Raw genomic sequence first — 22,698 nt, forward strand, 5'->3', positions numbered from 1 at the left:
TTTTATAACAGTACCATACTGTTTTGATTACTGTACTTTTGTAGTATAGCCTGAAGTCTGGGCACATGATACTTCCAGCTTTCTTCTTTTTTCTCAAGATTGCTGTGGCTATTTGGGGTCTTCTGTGGTTCCATATAAATTTTCAGATTATTTGTTCTAATTCAGATTATCTGTTTTCATTCCTGTGAAAAAAAAATGTCCTGGGTATTTTGATAGGGATTGCATTAAATTTGTAGTTTGTTTTCACTAGTATGGACATTTTAACATCAATTCTTCCAGTCCATGAACATGCATATCTTTCCATTTCTTTGTATCATCTTCAATTTTCTTCATAAATGTCTTATACTTTTCAGAGTATGGGTCTTTCACCTCCTTGGCTAAGTTTATTCCTAAGTATTTTATTCTTTTTGATGTGATTCTAAATGGGATTGTTTTCTTGCTTTCTCTTTCTGATAGTTCACTATTAGTGTATAGAAAAGCAAGACTTGTGCACATTAATCTTGTATCTTGCAACTATACTGAATTCATTTATTAGTCATAATAGTTTTTTGGTGGAGACTTTAGGGTTCTCTATATAGTGTCATGTCATCTGTAAATAGTGACAGTTTTACTTCTTCCCTTCCAATCTGGATGTCTTTTCTTTCTCTTGTCTTATTGCTGTGACCATCTTCATCCTTTTGCATGTGGATATCCAGAGTTATCCCAGAACCATTTGTTAAAAGGGCTACTCCTTCTCCTTATTGAGTTGTTTTGGCATCTTTGTCAAAAATCAATTGACTGTAAATGTGAGTGCTTATTTCTGGATTCTCACTTCTATTCCCATTGATCTGTATATCTATCCTTATTCGAGGACCACATTGTATTGATTACTCTTAAGTTTTGAAATCAGGAGGTATGATTCTTCCAACTCTGTTCCTTTTCAAGATTGTTTTGGCTATTCTGGATTCTTTAAATTTTTATATGAATTTTAGGATCAACTTTTCAGTTTCTGCAAAAAAGCCAGCTAATAGGATTGTGTTGAATCTATAAATCAATTTAGAAAGCACTGCCATCTTAACAATATTATGTCTTCTGCTTGTGGTTTCCAAAGGGGATGGTGGGGAGGGGAAGGGATGGACTGGGAGTTTGGGGTTAGTAGATGCAAACTATTACATTTAGAATGGATAAACAAGGTCCTACTGTATAACACAGGGAACTATACGGAATCTCCTGGGATAAACCATAATGGAAAAGAAGGATATATATATGTGTATAACTGAGTCACTTTGCTGTACAGCAGAAATTAACACAGTATTGTAAATCAACTATACTTCAATTAAAAAATAATTAAAAAAACACAATATGTCTTCTGATCCATGAACTTAGAATGTTTTTCCATTTATTTAAGCCATCTTTGTTTTCAAAAACATTTATAGATGTCAATGTAAAAGTATTGCACTTCTTCCTAAAAATTTATTCCTAAATATTTTATTTTGGAAATGGAATCATTTTCTTAATTTCCTTTTCAGTTTACCCATTGCTACTTTATAGAAATACAATTAATTTTTGTACACCGATCTTATATCCTGCAACCTTACTGAGCTATTAGTTCAAATAGTTTTTTTTAAATTAATGAATTCCTTAGTTTTTCTACAAATAAGATTATGTCAGAGGAGAATACAGATAATTTTACTTCTTCCTTTCCAACCTAGATGGCTTTTTCCCTTCATTTTCTTGCCTAACTGCCCTGGCTAGAACTTCCAGTACAGTGATGAAGTGTCAAGAGCAGGCATCTTCTTTCTGATCTTAGAAGGAAAGCAACCAGTCTTTCCTCATTAATTATGATGCTAATTTGGTTTTTTTCATACATGCAAGTTTTATTTCATTTTGTTCTTTTAGGCACTGGCTCTTTGTCCCACCTTGATTTGGTGCAATCCTTCTCATCTTTTAAGTTTTAGCTGAAATTTCACTTTGTTGGGGACATCATTCCTGAACCTTGCAACTAGGCTCACAGCACCCTGCACTTATCATAATCATAACATATTTGTCAGCATCAATCTCCCTCCTAACTTGGCTACACCTTGTTCACAGGTGTATCCCCAACACAGACGGCACACACAACTGGGTGTTGCAGCAAACCAGCCTCATGTATATGCTCTATTCCTGATCTTGGCAAGAACACTATTCTAAAAGTTCCATCTCTACCTCTCAAGGACAGGACCCTGCTTTATTCATCCTTACACCCAGCACCTAACAGAGCCTGGCACTCAGTTACCCTTAGTAACCTATGTGAATCATTCTGAGGCCACTCAAAAGGCATGAAAGAAAGAAGGTTGGATATAATTTTTGCCCAGCAATAACAAAAAAGGGAAACCATACCTTCAACAGGGCCAATCTGATTGGTCACAGCGAATCTGAGCACTTTTTCTTCATCCGTGTACAAGGCAAAGACCCGGTCCACGTTCAGCTGCTGGGTGGTGGGGATGACCCGGTGTCTGGGGCCATGCCTGCATGCCTGGTAAGTGATGTTCTGGTGGAGGCGGTAGGACCGTGTTTGGTTGATGGCACCCAACGTGAGAGAGTAGGCTCTGGAACTTGTGGAGGTCACAGCTGCAATAGACATTATTCAGTCAAACGAGGACATTTACAAATACTAAATACAGAGGTTTTTTATGTGAGGTGAGTTTCTCTGCACAGTTTTTCATGTAGTTGCTGGAGCATGTCCCCTTGGGAAGTTTGAGTTTATATGGGAAACCTGCAAGGCGGTCCCAAGAACCCACGTAGATGTAAAACCAAAGCACTGAGAGGGAGGAGGTATAATCGCTGCTGTCAATATTCGCAAAGAATGACTTTACTATATGCCAGCCAGGCCCAGCACTCTATAAGCAGTGCCTCATTTATTCCTCACAACAGCCAGTGAGGTGGGCCCTGCCATCTTGTGTGGAGAGTCTCACAGAGGTTAGAGAGTTAATTAAGTAGTCTAAGAAGCAAAGCTGGGGGCTTCCCTGGTGGCGCGGTGGTTGAGAGTCCACCTGCCTGTGCAGGGGACACAGGTTCGTGCCCCGGTCCGGGAAGAACCCACATGCCGCAGAGCGGCTGGGCCCGTTAGCCATGGCCTCTGAGCCTGCACGTCCGGAGCCTGTGCTCCGCAACGGGAGAGGCCACAACAGTGAGAGGCCCGCATACCGCAAAAATAAATAAATAAATAAAATAAGAAGCAAAGCTGATATGCAGAGCCGGAACTGGAACTCAAGTTGGCCTGACTCTACCCCGCTCCCCCCAAGTTTTCAACCAATCCATCCATCAGTGCACAGAAGACTTCCAACACCTTGCACTTAAGTCTGGAGGCTTCTGGGGAAAGGGGCAGGGGTCTTTTATCTCAACCTGAGTGCAGAGTTGGGAGGCCAGGCAGTTTTCTAGCCATCAGCTACCCTGTGCCCAGGCCAGATCTCTGCTGCCCATTCACTTCCCTGTGCCTCTTGCCTGGCTTCCAGCTCTCACACCGCACGAGAAGCAAAGGCACAACTCAAAACAAACCGCTGTGCTGCAGGACAGCAACTGAGATTGGGGCAGCATCTCAAAATCAGGGGTGTCTTACAGAACACATCACATGTTACACATATCAACCATGTAAGAGAGACAGAAAAGGGGTGATTATTCTCATTCTAAAGATGAGAAAATAAGCTCTCAGACAGTAAGTGATCTTACTCCCCACATATTTTAAACACATCCGTAAGAATTCCCGTCTTCTGACTCCAAATCTAGTGGCAGTTTTACAACACTGTACGGCATCTCTGATTTCAAAGCAGGCTGAACCAAGGTTACAGAACAAGTATAAATTCCAATAATCAATATTTTTCCACAGCCCAGAGAGCAGGAGGGTTAAAATCTGTACAAAATTATACCATCCCTCCCCAGCCCATAGACAAGGTTGTTATTATATTATCATCTGCAAATATTGGGTAGGGATGTTGATATTCTTGCGTACAACAGCCATCACTTTTCTCACACTAATAAAATAACAAGAATAATAAAAACAACACTGAGCTCATTTCATGTGTCACACGCTGTTCTATAAGGACATTCCACGTAGTCACTCACATAATCCTCGCAACTATCTCGTGAGATACGCACCGTCCCCATTTTACGGAGAACTGGTTGCACGTACCTGAGTCCGAGTAGTGGTAGAGCTCCTTGTAGGGAGCAATGTGGGCTGTGAAGTTTGCTGGGACGTAAGGCACCTGGCCTTGAATGTTGGTTTGAATGCTCAGATAGTTCTCTGGGTCCAGCCCCTCAGCAGTTTGAGTGATTCGAACCCTTTCCTCTCCTGGGTAGAAAGTAACTTCCATGTCATGGATAAAGGTAGCACCTGGAGAGGAAAACAAGCCAGCACAGGGATGAAAGGGGGCCTTGCATCTTCCAGCAATAATCACCAGTGCATACTTCCACTTCCCAGTTTCTCCTACTGTTGGGGATAGTGCCTAAGGAGATCTGATAACCAAGGTTAAGTACTACCAGCTGTTGATCTCATCAGTTCCCCGAACTTTCTGTTAAAGAGCATGGTTCCAGGGCTTCCCTGGTGGCTTAGTGGTTGAGAGTCCGCTTGCCAATGCAGGGAACACGGGTTCGTACCCCGGTCCGGGAAGATCCCACATGCCGCGGAGCGGCTGGGCCCGTGAGCTATGGCCGCTGAGCCTACACGTCCGGAGCCTGTGCTCTGCAACGGGAGAGGCCACAACAGTGAGAGGCCCGCATACCGCAAAAAAAAAAAAAAAAAGAGCATGGTTCCATTCTCTCCCATCTCACACTGCTTCTCTTTGTAGGAACTTGTTTTCTGTGAAAAATAAACCCCTAGGAACATCCTTGACCTTTCTCTTTCTATGGCTGTCAGACTTAACAAAAACAATCAAACCCCCCCCAGGACACCCATTTACATTTGAATATCAGATGAATAAAAAACATTTTTAGTATAAGTATGTCCCATACGATATCTGGGGCATACTTACACTAAATTATTCAATTATTAATTGTTTATCTGAAATTCAAATGTAACTAGGTGTACTGTATTTTATTTATCTACTTTTGACTCAAGGTTTTATCAAAACTTGATTAAAAGCAAGATCCTACAAATGCCTATTGAGCTCTACAGCTGGAGGGCCAAGAACTTTTCTCTCACACTTTATGTGCAATAAACGGGTAGTGAGGTGAGAAGCCAGGAAGTATTCTCTACACCCTTGCTATCAAAGGGTGGGCCTTAGACCAGCATTATCGTCTCCTGGAAGCTTGCTAGGAAAACAGGATCACAGACCCCCCAGGCCCGCCACCCCCGGCCTACTGAATCAGAACCTGCACTTTCCCGAGGCCCCAGGTGATGGGCAGGTGGGTTAAAGTCTGAGAAGCACTGTCTATACTATTATAGATCAGAGTCATCAGGGGACAAAGAGGAAAGGCACCCCTCGCCCATGAAGTAAAATCATCTCCAGATGCCCTGGAACTACCACCTGCATCCCTCTTCGGCAGATCTGTGAGTGACTACTGAATTACACGGACTCTGACAAAGCAGCTTCAAGGGTTCTTGAAGGTAAGAGGGCACGAATGCTCCAAATGGGATCATGCTATTTCTCAGAACAACCTGGAGAACCTTTAGAAGAAATCACAGTCCTGCAAGGCCAAACCATCCCCAACTACCTCGGGGCAGAAAAACTACACCTGTGTGGCTCTGAAACATTGCACAACTGACTACTGAATGAAAACCCAAGGCTCCATGCCGCCAAAGCCATGGTGACCTACGGCCCTCCTCACCTGTGAGGCTGAAGCCATTCTCCCAGCCTGGTTTTTCTAAAGCAAAGAGCCAGCCAAACAGGCCTCCGATCGGCGTGAGCGGGAGAAGGGCCTGGGCGGCGGGCTGCGGGATGTGGCCGATGGCCAGGTAGGCTCTGCCGTCGTCGCCCACCACATAAGCGTGCAGGTCCGCGTCGGTGAAGTGCACGGGCGTGTGGCCCACGCGGAGGTGCCCACTCACCTTCCCATTGACTCGATGAGGTGTCCCTGAGAGACAGCAAACCCCGTCAGCCTTGACCGTTGTCCACATGCACAGATAAGACTATCCCACTGACAACTCCCCACACTCCACCTTCAGCCCTTTTCGCAACTCCCTAACCCAGCCGCTACCCACCTAGGTACAAAACAGACCTGCCTTTGACCTCACTTCTCCCATCCTCCCTCTCTCCTGTCCACTTGCACCCTAAGGAGCTAGCCAAAAGGGAGGAAACATTTCTGTTTAATCCTCAAGTTGGGAAATCAGCTGAAACATGTTCATTTCTCAAACTTTTATGGAACACCTGCAAGTTGCTTAGGCTTTGATTCAAGCAGTACAGACACAAGGTCCATAAACAGAGCTCACAGTGGCAGCTGGAAACAGCAAGCGACAGAAACAGACCCAGAGCAGCCCCCGCCCCAGTCAAGCCAGCACCCCTCACCTTTGGGCAGACAGTGCTTCCCGTTCCCGTAAAACCTGGACTGGCAGTGGCAGCAGAAGCCCGTGGCATAGTCAGTGCAGAAGGCATGCCGGGAACAGCGCTCGTGGTTGTGTTCGCAGGTCTCCTTGTTGGCAGTGTTGTACATGAAGACTGGAAAGTAAAACAAACTTGCATGTAAAGGACAAAGTGATTCCAGCATCATGGTTGCCAAGGTTCATCACGGACACAGCATCTGCTCCATAAAATCCATTTAGATTGTAATAAACAAATGGGGTTTTAATAATTAAGAGACGGAAATAACATTCAACTCAGGGGAATTAACTTGCTTTGTCTGCTGGCAAGAAGTACTGCTGACTGCTCCCATCTGGTCTCTCTGCAGAGCTGGTGAGCGAGGATGAGACCGCGCCCCTCGGTGCAGTGACAGGAAAGCCAACCAGGAAGTACGTGTTAGGTTGAACTGCCATTTTCTGGGTCAAAAATGGCCAAAGGTCAGCAATCTTATACGGTTCAAACTAATATTAATGAGCTCCCGAGAGGAAGACCGAAAAGAGAAACTAACGAACACGGTCTTATGTCTAACCATTCTTTTACTTTTGGTAACCTTGAACTTGAAGAGAATAACCTATAGCTTGTCTTACTTCCCAGAAAAAAATTTTTTTTTCTGAAAGAGAAGAAGGGCACTGAAGAAAGAACACACATACACACACACACACCCTAAAGAAAGTGTATAGGAGGCAGGTGGAGATGGAGGGGAAGGAAACAGGGAGCCCAGCTGTGAAAGGCTCTGTGCCTTTGCAGGATTTCTCATGGTGGGTGTGGCCCAAGCCGGATGTCAGGGCAGCAGCGGAGAGCCTGGCCATAGTCACCATTCTCTAGGAAGCCATGTGGACCTGGGTAAGCTCAGTGCTCCAGTAGCTGTTCCTTCCAGCTCTCGCTTATCCTGCCCATTAAAAAAAAAGAATCATTTGTGCTACCAAGAAACAAAGGAACTGGAGCAGATGCTATTGTCCCTAAAGGGAAATGGCCAAGGGATTGGGGTGTGGCTGGGGGTTGCTGACAGATAAGAGAAAGCTTTGTCCGGGACACGGGGGATGATCCCAATCCCAAGCACGGCCACCAGGAGGCAAAGTGGCCGTGCACACCTCTGCCTCTGCATCCCCCGGAGCAGGAGTTGGGTGGAGACTCCAGGAGCTGACTGAGCAAAGATGGCACAAAACTCTAGTGCTAGACTCCAGTGCTGTTGTGAGGTGCCGGCTCCCAAGGAAGACAGATAACCTGCTCCTGGGAAAAACTGGGTGGCAGTTGTGTTCCACATCTAGGTCTGAAAAGGAGGAAATGGGAAGGGGAAGAAGAAATGGAAAGATCAGTACTTACCCAGTATTCCGGGGAGAACAGAAAACAAACCAACGTTGGGGCAGGGTGGGAACGTAGCACCATAGAAGTAACAATGGAGCCAGCGTAGACTTGTATCAGCAAGTGAGGATATAACAAAGTGAACATTGAAAGAGTGCCTAATATATGCCAGGTACTACGCTATGGACTTTATTAACTCTTTTAATTTGCACAAGAGCAGGGACTTTAATCCCTGTTTTGCAGGTAAACATGCTAGGCAAAGATTAAGGTGACCCTGCTGAAGTCACACAGGCAGTAGGTGGTGGAGTTGGGATCTGAACCTAGGAAGTCTGGCTCCAGATTCTTAACAGCTGTACTCAACCACCCTCCGGCAGAGCTCAAGGACATCGATCACGAGAGCCAGGCAAAGGATCTGCTCAGGTGACTGGGGTTAATCAACACAGGCTTCGGACAGTCAGGTTTGAGTCCTACTTTATAAATAAGGCTTAATGGGAGAAGATAGCAGAGATTGTCCAGATGGCTGTCACAGCTGACAGAAAAGCACAGGTAGGAGAACTGAGTAGCAGCAGCAGTGTTAACTTCTGGACAGTATTTAACTGCTGCTTACAGATTCTTGAGAATGAAGTGAGCTGAGGGTTGGCAGGATGGACGATCTTGACTCAAGTGGAATATCTGACTGGGAACAGAGTGAGAGTTAAGTCGGTGACTCAAGATTTGGTACCAGGCCTACACAGCTGAGAAATTCCAGTTCGATAAAAATAGAAAATTAGGCATCACTATGAACACTTTTTCCCTTTTTTTTTTTCCGGTACACAGCCCTCTCACTGTTGTGGCCTCTCCCGTTGCGGAGCACAGGCTCCGGACGCGCAGGCTCAGCGGCCATGGCTCACGGGCCCAGCCGCTCCGCGGCATGTGGGATCTTCCCGGACCGGGGCACGAACCCGCGTCCCCTGCATCGGCAGGCGGACTCTCAACCACTGCGCCACCAGGGAAGCCCCCATGAACACTTTTTAAAACAGGAAAGTGACACAAAACTCAAGGCAGAATAACAGAATGGATAATAAAGAAGATAAGAGGTTGCTGTGAGAAAACGATGTATCATTATCTGTACCATTGGTTTATTAAGGGGGGGAAAATTCCAGTCTGAGTAAAAAATAAATGAATGTAACTTGTCAAAATCTTGGGGTTTTCCAGCACTGAAAAGTCACAAGTATTAAGAAGCAGCCCCTGGAGGGACTGGCACAGTTGTGAGTGTGTTCATGGCATCGGCTGCCATCAGGACTCTCCCTCCAGAACACAAGGGAAGCAGGGGCAGCAGAGGGTCCCAAGTTCTGACGCCCAACAGCAGCCTGACTCAGGTGGCTCTGCAGAAACCACAGAAATGCACTGTGTTTCCTCCTCTCCAAAATCAGGACGACACCCCTTCTCACACCTCATTGCCAGAAATCACGTTATCTCTTAGCGTACTTCTGAGCACCAAGGTAAAAAGGCAATTTGATGCAGGGCTAAAAGGTAGTCATTTTCAGGAAATTCAGGTAAAAATAAAACCACATTAACACTTTCCTGCCCTCAAATTAAAGAAATGATGGGTTTGTATTATGTTCCCTCTATTTGTTGTTCTGTGAAGACTTGTTCTTCTGCCCGATCCCTCTTCTAAGAGAGGATTATGAAACAGGGAGAGAAGAACTGGAGGAGGACTACAGATGTGTTGAGTTGGGTTAATTGAACTAAAATACTAGGAGGAGGCATGGCTTTTCTATGGGTAAAAAAGAGAGGCTCAGCAGTGCAGCCAGCAACTTACAAATGCAACTGTGACAAAGTTTATAAGTTCATGGACATGCAGACCACATGTTACTAACAAAAAATAAGTTAGGGCCCCATGAAAGGCTATTATGAGACTGAAACTATACTTACGATGGGTTAAATTAACTATTGGTAAGCTGACTTGGGGATCTTTTTCAACTGTGTGTGTGTGTGTGTGTGTGGAGAGCTGCATGCCCAGGATGGGACTTACTGAGCCAAGAACACAAGCTCAGCCTTCCAGCCCACGCCAGTCACACTGGGGAAAGATGGGTGCGCTCCTAGACAGAGGAACACCGGGACCCCTTTCCCGTGCCTGCCTTCACATGCAGACGTGCACGTGTAACACTGACAATGTCAGCTTAGATGAAAGGTAACTGCCTGTTACAATTTCATTCTTTCAGTAATTCAAACAAATACTTATCGAGCACTCCCTGTGGGCCCGGCACTGGACTAGGAATTAGGGATACAGCTGAGAACAAAAGAGACAAAAACTCCTGTCCTGGAGCTTACATTCCCCCCTCTAGGCAGCAGTCAACAGACAGGTCAATTATTCAGTAAGGCGGATGGTGTCAAGAACTGTGCAGAAGCTTAAATCGGGGCGGAACAAGAGGGCTGGAGACGGAAGTGACTTTGCTTCTTTTAAATGACACAGCCACGGAGCGCCTGGGGAGAGGATGAGCTTTGGGCAGAGGCCTGGAAGAGGAGAGGATGAGTGAGGGTAAGAGCTCCCGTCAGGCTGGCGGGGCATGTGGGAGGGATGGGGCAGGGAGACAGGAGAAGGCAGGAGGTAATCCTGGCCAGTTCTCACCCGTCGGGCCTCACAGGTCAAGGGAAGGATTTGGGCTTTAGTCTGAGTGAGGCGGCAGACGCTGCTGGGGAGAAGAGTGACACGGTCTGACTTACAGAAACCTCAGGAATGAGCCGGTGCCTTGATAGTAGGAGGTCCTGGTGCAGAGGATGAGAAGGGACCAAATCTGGAGTTCTTTGAAGGTGGAGCTGCCGGGGTTTGCTGATGAATTGGATGGAGGGAGAGAAGGAGTCGGGGAAGGGTAGAGAGAGGGAAGGAGAGCAGGGTGGGGAGGACAAGTGGAGAAAGAGAGGGGTCCACAGGGATGTTCATTTCCTGGCGTGGGAACTGGAAGGCTGGAGGTGCCATTTATTGGAGCAGGCCTGTGGCAGATCAGCTCTGGCAATGCCTTTAAGGCATCTGGGAAGTCTCACCCCTCCCCCTGACAGGGTCTTATACCCTCAGCACGGCACTACTCAACCATTCAGAGGGACAGCTGCGTTCCTCCCTATGGATTCTGGGAACCACTGCATCAGAATCACCTGGGATGCCAGTTAAAAATGTAAATTCCCAGAGCACACCTTAGACCTACCAATTCAGACTCTCGATGGGCGGATCCCACGAGTCTGTACCTTAGTCACTCCTGGGGTGACTCTTACGTCCAGTGAGGAAAATGTTCAGGATATTTGCAAACTTTCCATTTCTGAGCCAGAGAATCCTGATTAATGTAGTGAATGAATTTCATCTGACCAATTAGCTCCTGGGGGTGGCTGGGACTTCAGGGAATGCTCTAGCATTCATTCCTGGCCTGGCTGAGAAGTGGAACGCTGTGCTTATGGCCCACTTAGGCCAAACCCCCAAGCGGGGCACGTGAAGATCCTTAGTGGACGGAACCGGGAGCCCAGGAGCCATTTCCCTTCCCTGAGGAAGGGGGAGAACAGGACCTAGAAATGTGACCCCACGTGTGGCTCTCTAACCAGGGAAGAAAAGCCAGACGTCTGGTCAACGTGACTTCTCAAATTTCTATGGAAACTGCAGGTAGATTCAAAGATGCTGAATTCCGTGAAGGTGGGGAATCAGTGTCTAAATCCCAGCTGGATGAGATGTGCAGTGAGCAGATGCAAAAACAAAACTTTTTCTTTTTCTGTGGTTGTTTCTATGCCTCTGTACCTCACAGCTTTGAATGTGTTTTCACACACTTCTTCCTATTCTGGTGAGGAGGTGGTATCCCCTCTTTACAGATGACACCAATGAGGCCCACAAAGATTATATGATCTTCTGGCTCTAAATCCCACGCCCCTTCCATTATACCAGTAGTACTCAACTGTAATGGGCTTCAGAATCACCAGGGGACCTGGTTTAAAAAGGCAGATTCTGGGGACTTCCCTGGTGGCCCAGTGGGTAAGACTCCACCCTCCCAATGCAGGGAGCTTGGGCTCCATCCGCACTCAGGGAACTAGATCCCGCAGGCGTGCCGCAGCTGAAAAAAGGATCCCGCCTATCACAGCTGAAGATCCCGTGTGCCCCAACTAAGACCCGGCGCAGCCTAAATAAATAAATATTTAAAAAATAAATAAAAAGGCAGACTCTGGGTCAGAAGGTGGAGGAAGGGTGTGGAATCAGCATTTTAAACCAGGGCCACGGGAGAAATAGCCACAAGTGGACTAGAGCCAAACTTTGAGAAATATAGTTTGCATTCCACAGATTCCTCTCTCCTGAATTTTACCCACTGGGGCAGGCTGTCTTCCAGACCCTCCGGGGACCCACGCTCTGCCTCGCAGCTGCTGTCGCAGAGAGTCAAAAAAACGATAGGGACAAGTCTGCTGGCAGCTCGGGCCCAGCAGGAGGGCAGAGGCCGGCCAGGTTTGAATGAGCTCAGTTTGCAGCAGCTTTGTTAACTGAGGTTAGACTGTTGCTAAAGGAAACTTCACGTGAGGATTTTTTAAATCTCATTTCTTTTTCCCAGTTAATGCTTTTCACTCTTCTCCTATCCTTAAACAGAAAGAAAAATGGGGTAGGGTTAGGAGGCTATGTAAGGGAAAAGAAGCAAGGGTGCTGCCAGGGTACTTGAGACTTGTCCTAATTGGGAGTTTTCCACATAAATGGAAAACTCCTCTGCACTTGTTCTGACCCATCCTTCAGTCTTCATTTCTCCAGAAACACTTAAGCGCTCATCTTCCGCCCTGGCCCGTAGAAGGCCAGCAGGCTCCACAGAGCAGACCGGGTTCATCATGCAAACGGGGACGGAGGGCTTCCTGCGGGGGGCTGCTGCCCCTGGCAGCTGAGCTGTCTTTTACTTTTAACAGATCTTCCTGTCACCTCAAGGAAAAGGACCTACATTTTCACTGCAGGACAGATTTTTCTTAGGTTTCCCACCTCACAGAATGATAGACAAATAAGAAAAACCACATCCAACCGTATAATGAAAAACAGTGGTATGCTTTTCCCTCCAGTTTTCGTCTGTTTTGGGGGTATGTGTGTGGTACATAGTGAAGCTCGTTGGGCAAACAGTTATTAGGACCCTGTTTTTCTGTGGGGGGCGGGTTACATCCACCATCGTGAGACTAGCAGGCTCTCCCGTGCAGGTGTCTTCACAGGTATGGGGGTCCTCTTGTTCACAGTCCCTCAGCAACCTGGGGGTGCACCTGGGAGAGGGGCTTTTGTGCCTGGAAGGCTGGGCTGGGCAGCAGAGCCTGTTCGAATTCATCCCAGGGTAGAAGCTGTTTGAGCAACACATTCCTGAGGCCTCTCCCAAGGCCAGAAGTAGAGTTGGACCAGAAGCTACAGGGAAATCCCTGTTCACACCCTGGGCCTGCCCTGCGTGAATGCCGTCTAAGTACAATCAACAGGATCCCACAGTGGAGTGAGAACACATGAGGTCTCTGAAAGCCAGGTGTCCCTCCCCCTTTCTAATTCATCATGCAGACTGAGGTCAAATTAAGCTTCCCATTGCACCCCCTGGGCAGGTTTAAAAATCTCTACGACCCCTGTGAATCAAGCTTGTCCTGCTGCCTACAACACCGGCAGTCTCTGGTCCTAGGCATCTGGAGCCTCAATGGCAGCTGCCTCTCACATCCCCCGCCCCCAAGTCACTCACTCACTCACTCCCTCCCTCTCCATTTCCACCTCACCACCTCCACTCCTGTCACTCGTCTGTCCAGAATATGCCCCACTTTCTCCCTCTCTAAACTGAGACTCCGACCTCACGGCCTGGCTCAAGCCCCCCTCCTCCATGAAGACTTCCCTGATGGCACCACAGGTGAATCTGCCCTGCGCTGTGCTACCTGGCAGCTTGCTCTAATCTTCCATGGCTTCGCTGCAGTACTGGTCTGCCTCTTACACAGACAAATCACTCAGTATTTTCAGTCTTCAATTTCCTTCTTTGTACTGTGAGAAGGATAATAGTATCTACCCCACAGGGCAATTCTGAGGATCAACTGTGCTAGTGCAATCCAAGCAAAGTTTCCTCTCAGAGTCTGAGTGGACATTTGATAAATACCAGTGAAAAGTTCCACTCGTGCCCCAGTCAGAGAAGGGCACATGGTAGGTGCTCAGGTAACTTTTGGTTTGACAACAAGCTTCCAGAGCTGCTTGGAGAAGTAAGACCCCTGAGACAGAGAAAGCTTGTGCATCCAATTTACTGCCGGTTCTGTGGTCTATGAAAACAGAACAAAGCAAATAATACGCTCGAGGCTAGAACTAGAGTGGAATTGGGACATTCTTGCCTGGTGCGGACATGATCTAAAAAGAATCTAGATTTCTCAATAAAAAGTCTATAAAAAGAGTCTCTAAGAGGGGAAAAAAAAATTTAAAGAGAAGGGAGAGATATTTGGGGGAGGGCTTTAAATTTTAATTTCTTGGTTTACCAAGCTGACTATGAAGCTTCAAGGGGAAACTAAAATTTACTGGGCACGGTGCTTCCATGCCCAAGTTTAATTCTCGCGACTCTTTGATGAGGTCTACGTCATCTCCATTTTATAGCTGAAGAAAATGAGAGTCAAACAGAGAAAATGTCTTATCCCAAACCACACGGCAGAGCTGGGAATCAAGCTCAACTCCATCAGACACCAAAATCCACACTCCTCCACTGCATCAGTAGGAAAAGCTGGTCAAGATGGCTTGAGGCTGGACAGTTAGCAGGCGCTCTTTGGTGTGAGTCTCTGCCACCCCGCCCACTGGCTTTCCCAGAGGGAGTCCACTTTTGCCTGATGGACCTCTGGGATGCCAATGTTTTGTTTGAAAAAACAAAGTTCACTGCCAAGAAAAACCAAGTAATTAACAATTGCATGGCTCTATACAGTCAGCTCCCCGGTATCTCCGTGGATTCAAGGAACGGCGGATCCTGTGCAATGTTAAGCATCTGCGGTTAGGGGAACCCGCAGGTGGGGGGGCCTGAGGATGCAGAACCGTGGATACGGAGGGCTGACTAAGGGGCTTGAGCATCCGGAGATTTTGGTATCTGCGGGGGGATCCTGGAACGAATTCCCCATGGATACCGAGTCTTCCTACAGCCTGAGGTGAAACCAGAGGTTCACCTATTTTTCCCTTTCTGCTTTCAAGTTTTAAAGCTTTCCCTGTCTGCTAATATGGTGGTTTATTTTTTTTTTCTTCGAGTTTCAAAAACTTCTAGTTAGATTTATTTTCCTAAATGTTTCACTGTATTAACCAGCTGTTTCGAAGGCATTTTGCCATTTCTAAGATGTCAGTGGTAGACGTCATCCAGAAGCTGGTAAGTATCACAGTCATGCCCCGCGAGGGTTCTCGCTGCTGCCTGTTTTTCTCTATGGCCAGTTCCCTAGACCCCTACAGCTATTAGAGCTTATCCAGCCCCTCACAGTTCAAAGCAGGATGTGCAGTCCCTTCTTCTTAACCCTTTAACAACTCACCCCAGGGATCTGCTTTCTAATATTCCAAGCTCTTCCCAGAGCAGGAACTCACAACCCACAAATGAAAAGACCACATAGGAGCACATCTTTACCTCAAAAATCTCTTTGATCAAAGTGTCTTTGATACTTGGCTTTACATTTTGTTTAGATAGACGGCACTTATGCTGAAAATTCAGGAGACTATCAGAAGGGTGTGAAGGTTCTGAAGCCTTCCAATAAACTTCACATCTTCAACTTGAGAGAAACGTGGTCCTTAGGCGCAAATTAAGGCACAAGCTTTTAACAAGCCCATTCTTCATTCTCTACTACCCCACCCCCATTCCCACCGCTTTAAATCCTCTATAATTAGTAACAGCAGCCACCATTTATTAAGATCCAACTAGTACAGACGCTAGCCTAAGAACTTCGTGATCTCTTTTAATCCTCTCGACAAATTTAGGAGAAACTGGAGGCTTGGGCGCTACTAGCATAAAGTGTCACCCGGACAGCGTGACGGCCAGGATTCAAACCTACACCAACGTTCTCCCTCTAATCATTACACGATGCTGCCTCAGTCACAGAACAGTTTCGCCTCTCCTGAAAGAAGGGCTTCTTCAAGCAAATTCTTACAGATCAGGACCACAGCAGAGCCACCTGGAAGACCCTCTGCTAGGTCAACCTGTTTTACCATAAAAAGTATGGGAAACAGAAAAGGTGAAAGAAAAAAAAAAACAAAGGTCCTAAAGAATGCTTTCACCTCTGACCTCTCTCCTCCTGTCAGAGGTCAGATGCGCAGTCCCTGGAACAAATGGGATGAATCCGTGGCCAGTTTCCCATTCAGGTGTTTACATCCCTGACTGGGAAGAAAAGAGCTGACATGACAAGTCTCGCCTTCAGTAGAAGGTGACATGGGCTCCGTGTCTGTATTAATTAACCGTCACCTCCCCTGGGCATTTCTCTGCTGGCCCCTCGCTCTGGTCAGTGAGTCATGAAATGAGGGCAAGGCTCCGGGGAGCTGACTAGCACAGCTGCACAGCCGTGAACCAGAAATGACAAGACACAGGTGGTTCGCAGTTTTCTCTCCCCAGGGGTCCCCTCTCCCACAGCCCACCGCCGTGTCTCTAAGCAAGGGGAGCACCGGGGTCATCCCATCACAGAGGAAGAAGCCGGAATGTTCATCTGAGCCAGCACAACTCGCGGCTTGAAACTAAAGCCTGAAGCCCTCCAGTACCGTAATGTGTGCGAAGCCTCAAAACACTTTACCTTTGCTGAACTTTCAAACTGAAATAACTTCATTCCACGTGAGAGCACAGCTGGCACAAGCAACCCCAGTTCTTCCCCATGGGATTCATGAGGCCCATTTTAAAAAAAAATAAATAATAAAACATTAGTAATAGTCAAGAGATTCCAAAAAGAATTTGCCTGCCAAGATTTCTTTGGCAAAGGAAAGATACTCCATCTCCTGAAACAATGGGTTTTAGAAATCAGTCCCAAGCCTCTTTTTGCGAAACTCTTCCTCAACTCGCTTGAGAGAAAATTCACGACTCTCTGGAAGATCAGCATTTTTTCAATGAATTCTTTAGTACCCAGTGTTCAAACCCACTTACCCTCGGTGTTGGAACTGATGTCGTCCTCCACTCCGACCACTTGCCTCCTGCGGCCCAGGGGTGGAGTGTGATCCGGCCCGGGGTAATTTGGAAGAACGGCCTCTCCTCCTGGATGGGCTGGAGGAACATCCCTGTCTGCAGGCTGTGCCCGTCCATCTGGGTAGGGAGGCGGGGCTTGCTGGGAAGGATCCAGTGAATCTCCAGTCTCTGGTGGAGCAGGGACTGTGGTCCCTGGCTGTTCAGAAGACTCAACTCGGCCTTTTAAATCCGGGGCATCTATCTCCCCCTGAGGTCTCCCCTCTTTGGTTTGAGGGTTCAAGGTGGCAGAGTCTGTTTCAGGCCCACCCCTAGATGTTGGCCGTGGCAAAGGGGAGGCCAGGTCAGAATCTGGCGGAGAGATCCCACCTCCTAACGGCCTCGAATCAGCTTTCGAGTGGAAGGAAACATCGACTGTGCTGTGGCCATTCGATGCTTCCTCTGGCTCAGCAGGGGAGGGGTATTCGACGTCCTCCTCGTTCTCATCATAATAATCTAAGTTGTCCTCAGTGTAGTCACCCTCCAGGGCCGCAGCGCGGCTGAAGGAACGTCCCAGGGGAGCCGGAGGGTGGGCTTTGGAAAGGTCTCCTCCAACTGTCGCTGGCCTGACATTATCCAACGGGGAGGTGCTGCCGATATGAAAAGCCCACACTCCAGGAATCCCCAGGTTGCTGTGTCTAAATAAAACGGAAACAGGACTTTGTCACAAAAGTGTCCGTCCACCACCTTCCCACAAAGGCGAGCGATTTATTTTAAAACTGGAGGACTATTAAGATCAGATTCAGAGTTTTCACTGGCAGGAAACCCAAATAAAACCAGACTTACACGGTAACTAAAGATCATACTGGAATTTTGATGTAAACTACCTCTTATTTAACAATGGGTTTCAAAGGCCATGTGTCTACCGAATGCCAGACCCTCAAATCAGAATTCTGCTCTACACGTTTTATCTCAATGGCTATTCGAAAACAAATAGGGAATGTGGGAATATTTTATCCTTCCTCTACTTTTATTTTTTTTAATTTATTTTGTTCTTTCGGTACGCGGGCCTCTCACTGTTGTGGCCTCTCCCGTTGCGGAGCACAGCCTCCGGACACGCAGGCTCAGCGGCCACGGCTCACGGGCCCAGCCACTCCGCGGCATGTGGGATCTTCCCGGACCCGGGCACAAACCCATGTCCCCTGCATCAGCAGGTGGACTCTCAACCACTGCGCCACCAGGGAAGCCCTATCCTTCCTCTACTTTTAACAAACTCAAGAAAACATATGCTTAAACATTTTTGCCAAACCCTTAAACAATATTTTTTATTTGAGAGTTAGTTACATGCCAAGTGTTAAACATTCTTCAACACAACTTGCAAGGTAGGGGCAGTGATCATGACCGATTTTTCAGAGGAGAAAACGGGTTTAGAGAGATTAATCGTCTTAAGGTTGCACAATTAATAACTGACAGAGCTTGGACTTGAACTCAGCACCACCACCAAAGCCCGTGTTCTGAACATCCACATTACGTCAGAAAACTAATACACCAGTCAGTGCACATCCTAATTATCTTACTCCACATTACAGAATGTTAGAGACATTTTGCGGTTTAGTCATGTGGATTAATCAATCAACTAATTCACAGAGACTGGTGAACCCATGTCAAAAAATTCAAAGGAATAGAAATGCCTAAGTCTCAAAAATGTTGAGCCAATGTAGAACAAAATTAAGGGGAAAATAAGAAAGCAAGTTAATCAAACTGCCACGGGTCACAGGTGAGAGGTATCCAGAAACATCTGGAGCCAGGGAGCTCACGCGTGTCCCCCACTAGAAAAGAACACGGGCTCCATTCAGCCTTCCAAATATCCCAGCGATCCATTATTTTAGTCAGTGATACATTCCAAAGAGGATAACCGCATACACAATTTCAAAAAAATAAGAAAAAACCTGAAGGAACAAAGGGTCTGGCTGGCTTGAATACACCCATTTCTGTACTCTCTGGCATATGGCCCAAACACCAGGCTCTAAGTCTCTCCTGCTGTGGGATTTCCTCAAAAGTCAGTCCATGAGAAATCAGTTAATGACTAATAAGACAACAGGAGATTCACTGAGTCATATAAGGGCGAGAGACTTTTGCTCATTTGGGTTGGTACTCATCATATTCATGTGGATTTCTATAGCAATAATATTTTTAACACAATTCCAAGAATCAATCAATCAGTCCCCACCCCCTTGCGTATTGTTGTTGCCACTGCTGCTGTTGGAATTAGTTCAGGGAAACAGGAGCGTAGAAAGCAAAACTGTGATCCTTTGTGCGGTACGCTATGTAGACTTGGTAGGTTCTAAGAATTAATGCCAGTGCTTTTTGGCAAGCAAGCAAGGAACCCTAAAGAAGATAAGAGAGAATTCTGAAGATCTGAGGATGTTGAGTTTATTATCACATCAGAGGTGTTGCAGCTGTGAAATTTCTTCTTGAAGTCAGAAACAGAAAACTATAAAAGCTTACAAGAGTAGGAAAATACAAATTATGACAGATAAAAGCTAAATAAAATGATCTTCTAATTAAATATAAATCACGACCCTAGCTTTTGTCATTGGGCGTGACGAGAAAGTAGCCAGTTTGAGTTTATCCTAAAATCCAAGGTCATTTGGAAAGCTTAGCGACAGAAAGAACTTTATTTCCTAGAAAGGAAAACAAGGCTACAAAATGAGATGACAGTGCCTTCCTCCCTGGGTTGTTAGGAGGATTAAGTTAGAAAATCACATAAAATGTTCAGCATGGGGCCCTGCATGTAATAAGTACTTAGTAACTACTGTCTTCCAGGAGATAGAAAAGTATAATCTCAAAAAATACAAATGTGTACATTCATATTTAAATGTGCGGAAGAAGAGTTATGACAAACACACTATGAATTTAGAATTTATGACCTCTGAGCTTATAATTATGAGACAAGTTTGAGGAAGACAACAGTTCCATTGACTAGGAGAATAACTATTTTTTAGAGATGCATACTGAAGCCTTGAGGAGTGAATGGCATGCTGTGTGTCACTTACTTTAAATTACTTATGCAAAAAAGAAAAAATGATGAAGATGGCAAAATGTCAACAGCTTGTAAATCTAGATGACTCCCTCCACTTTTCTGCATATTTTTGAAATTTTAACTAATGAAGGCTAGAGAGGGTGTGGAGAAAAAGGAACCCTCCTATATTGCTGGTGGGAATGTAAATTGATAACAGCCACTATGGAAAACAGTATGGAGGTTCCTTAAAAAACTAAAAATAGAGCTACCATATGATCCTGCAATCCCACTCACTCCTGGGCATATATTCAGAGAAAACTATAATTCAAAAAGATACATGTACCCCAATGTTCGTTGCAGCACTATTTACAATAGCCAAGACATGGAACCAACATAAATGTCCATTGACAGATGAACGGATAAAGAAGATGTGGTACGTATATACAATGGAATACTACTCAACCATAAAAAAGAATGAAATAATGCCATTTGCAGCAACATGGAAGGACCTAGAGATTATCATACTAAGTGAAGTAAGCCAGGCAGAGAAAGACAAATATCAAATGATATCACTTATATGTGGAATCTTAAAAAAAAAATACAACTAAACTTATTCACAAAACAGAAACAGACCCACAGACACAGAAAACAAACTTATGGTTACCAAAGGGGAAAGGCGGGGAGGGATAAATTAGGAGTTTGAGATTAACATATACACACTACTATATATAAAATAGATAACCAATAAGGACCTACTGAATGGCACAGGGAACTATATTCAGTATCTCGTAATACCCTATAATGGCAAAGAATTTGAAAATATATATATATATCTGAATCACTTTGCTGTACACCTGAAACTAATACAACATTGTAAATCAACTGTAATTCAATAAAGCACACACACACACACCAGATAAATAATAAATAAATAAATAAATGTAAAATAGAAGATTAAATTGAGAAACATTTCTATAATTTGGAGGTAGAGAAGGCCTTTCTAAGAATAATACCAAGACCTGAAATCATAAAGGAAAAGGCCAATAACTTGGACAACCCTAAACTTATACCTTCTAGATCACAACTAAATTTAAAGATGAACAACTGGATAAAAACATTCACAGCATTTGAGAGGAAATATCTTTACTAGGTTTTTCTTATTTGTTAAAGGTCTTTGTAAACACCTCAATAGAAAATAGCAAAGAAATGGCTATTAACCACATGAAAAGGTGTTCAGTTTTACTAGTAATCAAAGAAACTAGAGTGAAAATATGAACATTTTACACCTATCAGATTCACAAATACTAGACAGATTAGAAGCTTGTAGGAAACAGACACTGTTGATCACAGCCCTCCTTACTGGTGAGAACGTAAGTTGATGCAGGGTTTCTGAAGGGCAGTTGGTTAGCATACATTAAAATGTTACACTGTATATATCCTTTCTCAGCAATTCTACTTTCAAGAATTTATCTTTAAGACAAATGAGCATCTGAGCAATGTGTACTATTTTGTTTACTGAAACAATAATTATAAAAGGAAAAGACAGAAATAAGTTAAATGTTCATCAATAAGTTATTGTCTTAATAATACAGGCTATATATGATGCCATGTTTTATAGCGTTCAAATAATAATATAACAGATATCTTACTGAAAGACACCCATAGACAGTAAATGGGAAGATGCCATATGTATAACAAAAGAACCATTTTGGTTTTGAGAAAGGTTTTGCATAAACCTAAAATTCTGGAATGACTGTTAATAATGGTTATCACTTGAAGTAGTGAGAATGGGTAATTTTTACTTTTATTTCACATTTCTCGGCATTGTTTGTACTTTATTTTCATTTGTTTGTTTGTTTGTTTGTTTTTTTGTGCTACGCGGGCCTCTCACTGTTGTGGCCTCTCCCGCCGTGGAGCCCAGGCTCCAGAAGCGCAGGCTCAGCGGCTCCGTGGCATGTGGGATCTTCCCGGACCGGGGCACGAACCCGTGTCCCCTGCATCGGCAGGCGGACTCTCAACCACTGCACCACCAGGGAAGCCCTATTTTAGTTTTTATACTAAATACAGATTCTACTAAAGAAAAATTCCTCTGACGGTCATTTTGGCCCCATATCTTCCACTTTCAATCAAGCAACTCAGAGGTTTCTATGAAGCATGAAAGATAAAGATGAGGTAGGCATGGAGGGAGGTAAATGGAAGTGGTGTATGTGTGTACGTGTGTGCGTGCGTGTGTCTGTGTGAGTTCTTAGAGGCCATTACGGCTATGGTGGGGGGAACACGTCTGCTTTTTCCCTCCGGTTTTTCGGCCCTCACTGCCTCCTGTACCCTGAGGAGGTGTTAGCACTTACTCCCATGCTCTGGAACTGTTGTTTGTCCGTCTACTCTAGGAGAGTGCAGGTTGCTTGCGTGCAGGGCCTGGGCCTTAGACATCTTTCTCTTTCCAGCTCTTGACCCATGGTGAGCTCTCGATAATGTCTGAGAGGCAGAGAACCTATGGGCTCCAGAGTAGAAGAGGAGGGTGGAACCAGGGGAGAGAGAACAAGGATCTAAAGTTTTCTCCAGAGTCAAGACTAAAAGGCCACCTTGGTGGAGCTCAAAAGATGTCCGACATGGCTTCCCTGGTGGCGCAGTGGTTGAGAGTCCGCCTGCCGATGCAGGGGACACGGGTTCGTGCCCCGGTCCGGGAAAATCCCACATGCCGCGGAGCGGCTGGGCCCGTGAGCCATGGCCGCTGAGCCTGCACGTCCGGAGCCTGTGCTCCGCAACGGGAGAGGCCACAACAGTGAGA

At 45.6% G+C, this 22,698-nt stretch overlaps 1 protein-coding gene across 1 annotated transcript in view; it reads right to left on the reverse strand.

Moving 5' to 3' along the window:
* NID2 (nidogen 2) overlaps positions 1–22,698 on the reverse strand; it is an 82,721-nt gene that overhangs the window by 44,179 nt on the left and 15,844 nt on the right. The window contains 5 exon segments of the mRNA XM_024734731.1: positions 2,359–2,589; positions 4,148–4,348; positions 5,782–6,027; positions 6,459–6,608; positions 16,874–17,586. Coding sequence (XP_024590499.1) covers positions 2,359–2,589; positions 4,148–4,348; positions 5,782–6,027; positions 6,459–6,608; positions 16,874–17,586 — 1,541 coding nt within the window.

Source organism: Neophocaena asiaeorientalis, unplaced genomic scaffold (assembly GCF_003031525.2).
Source record: "Neophocaena asiaeorientalis asiaeorientalis breed wild unplaced genomic scaffold, Neophocaena_asiaeorientalis_V1.1 scaffold547, whole genome shotgun sequence".
Classification (NCBI taxonomy): Eukaryota; Metazoa; Chordata; class Mammalia; order Artiodactyla; family Phocoenidae; genus Neophocaena; species Neophocaena asiaeorientalis.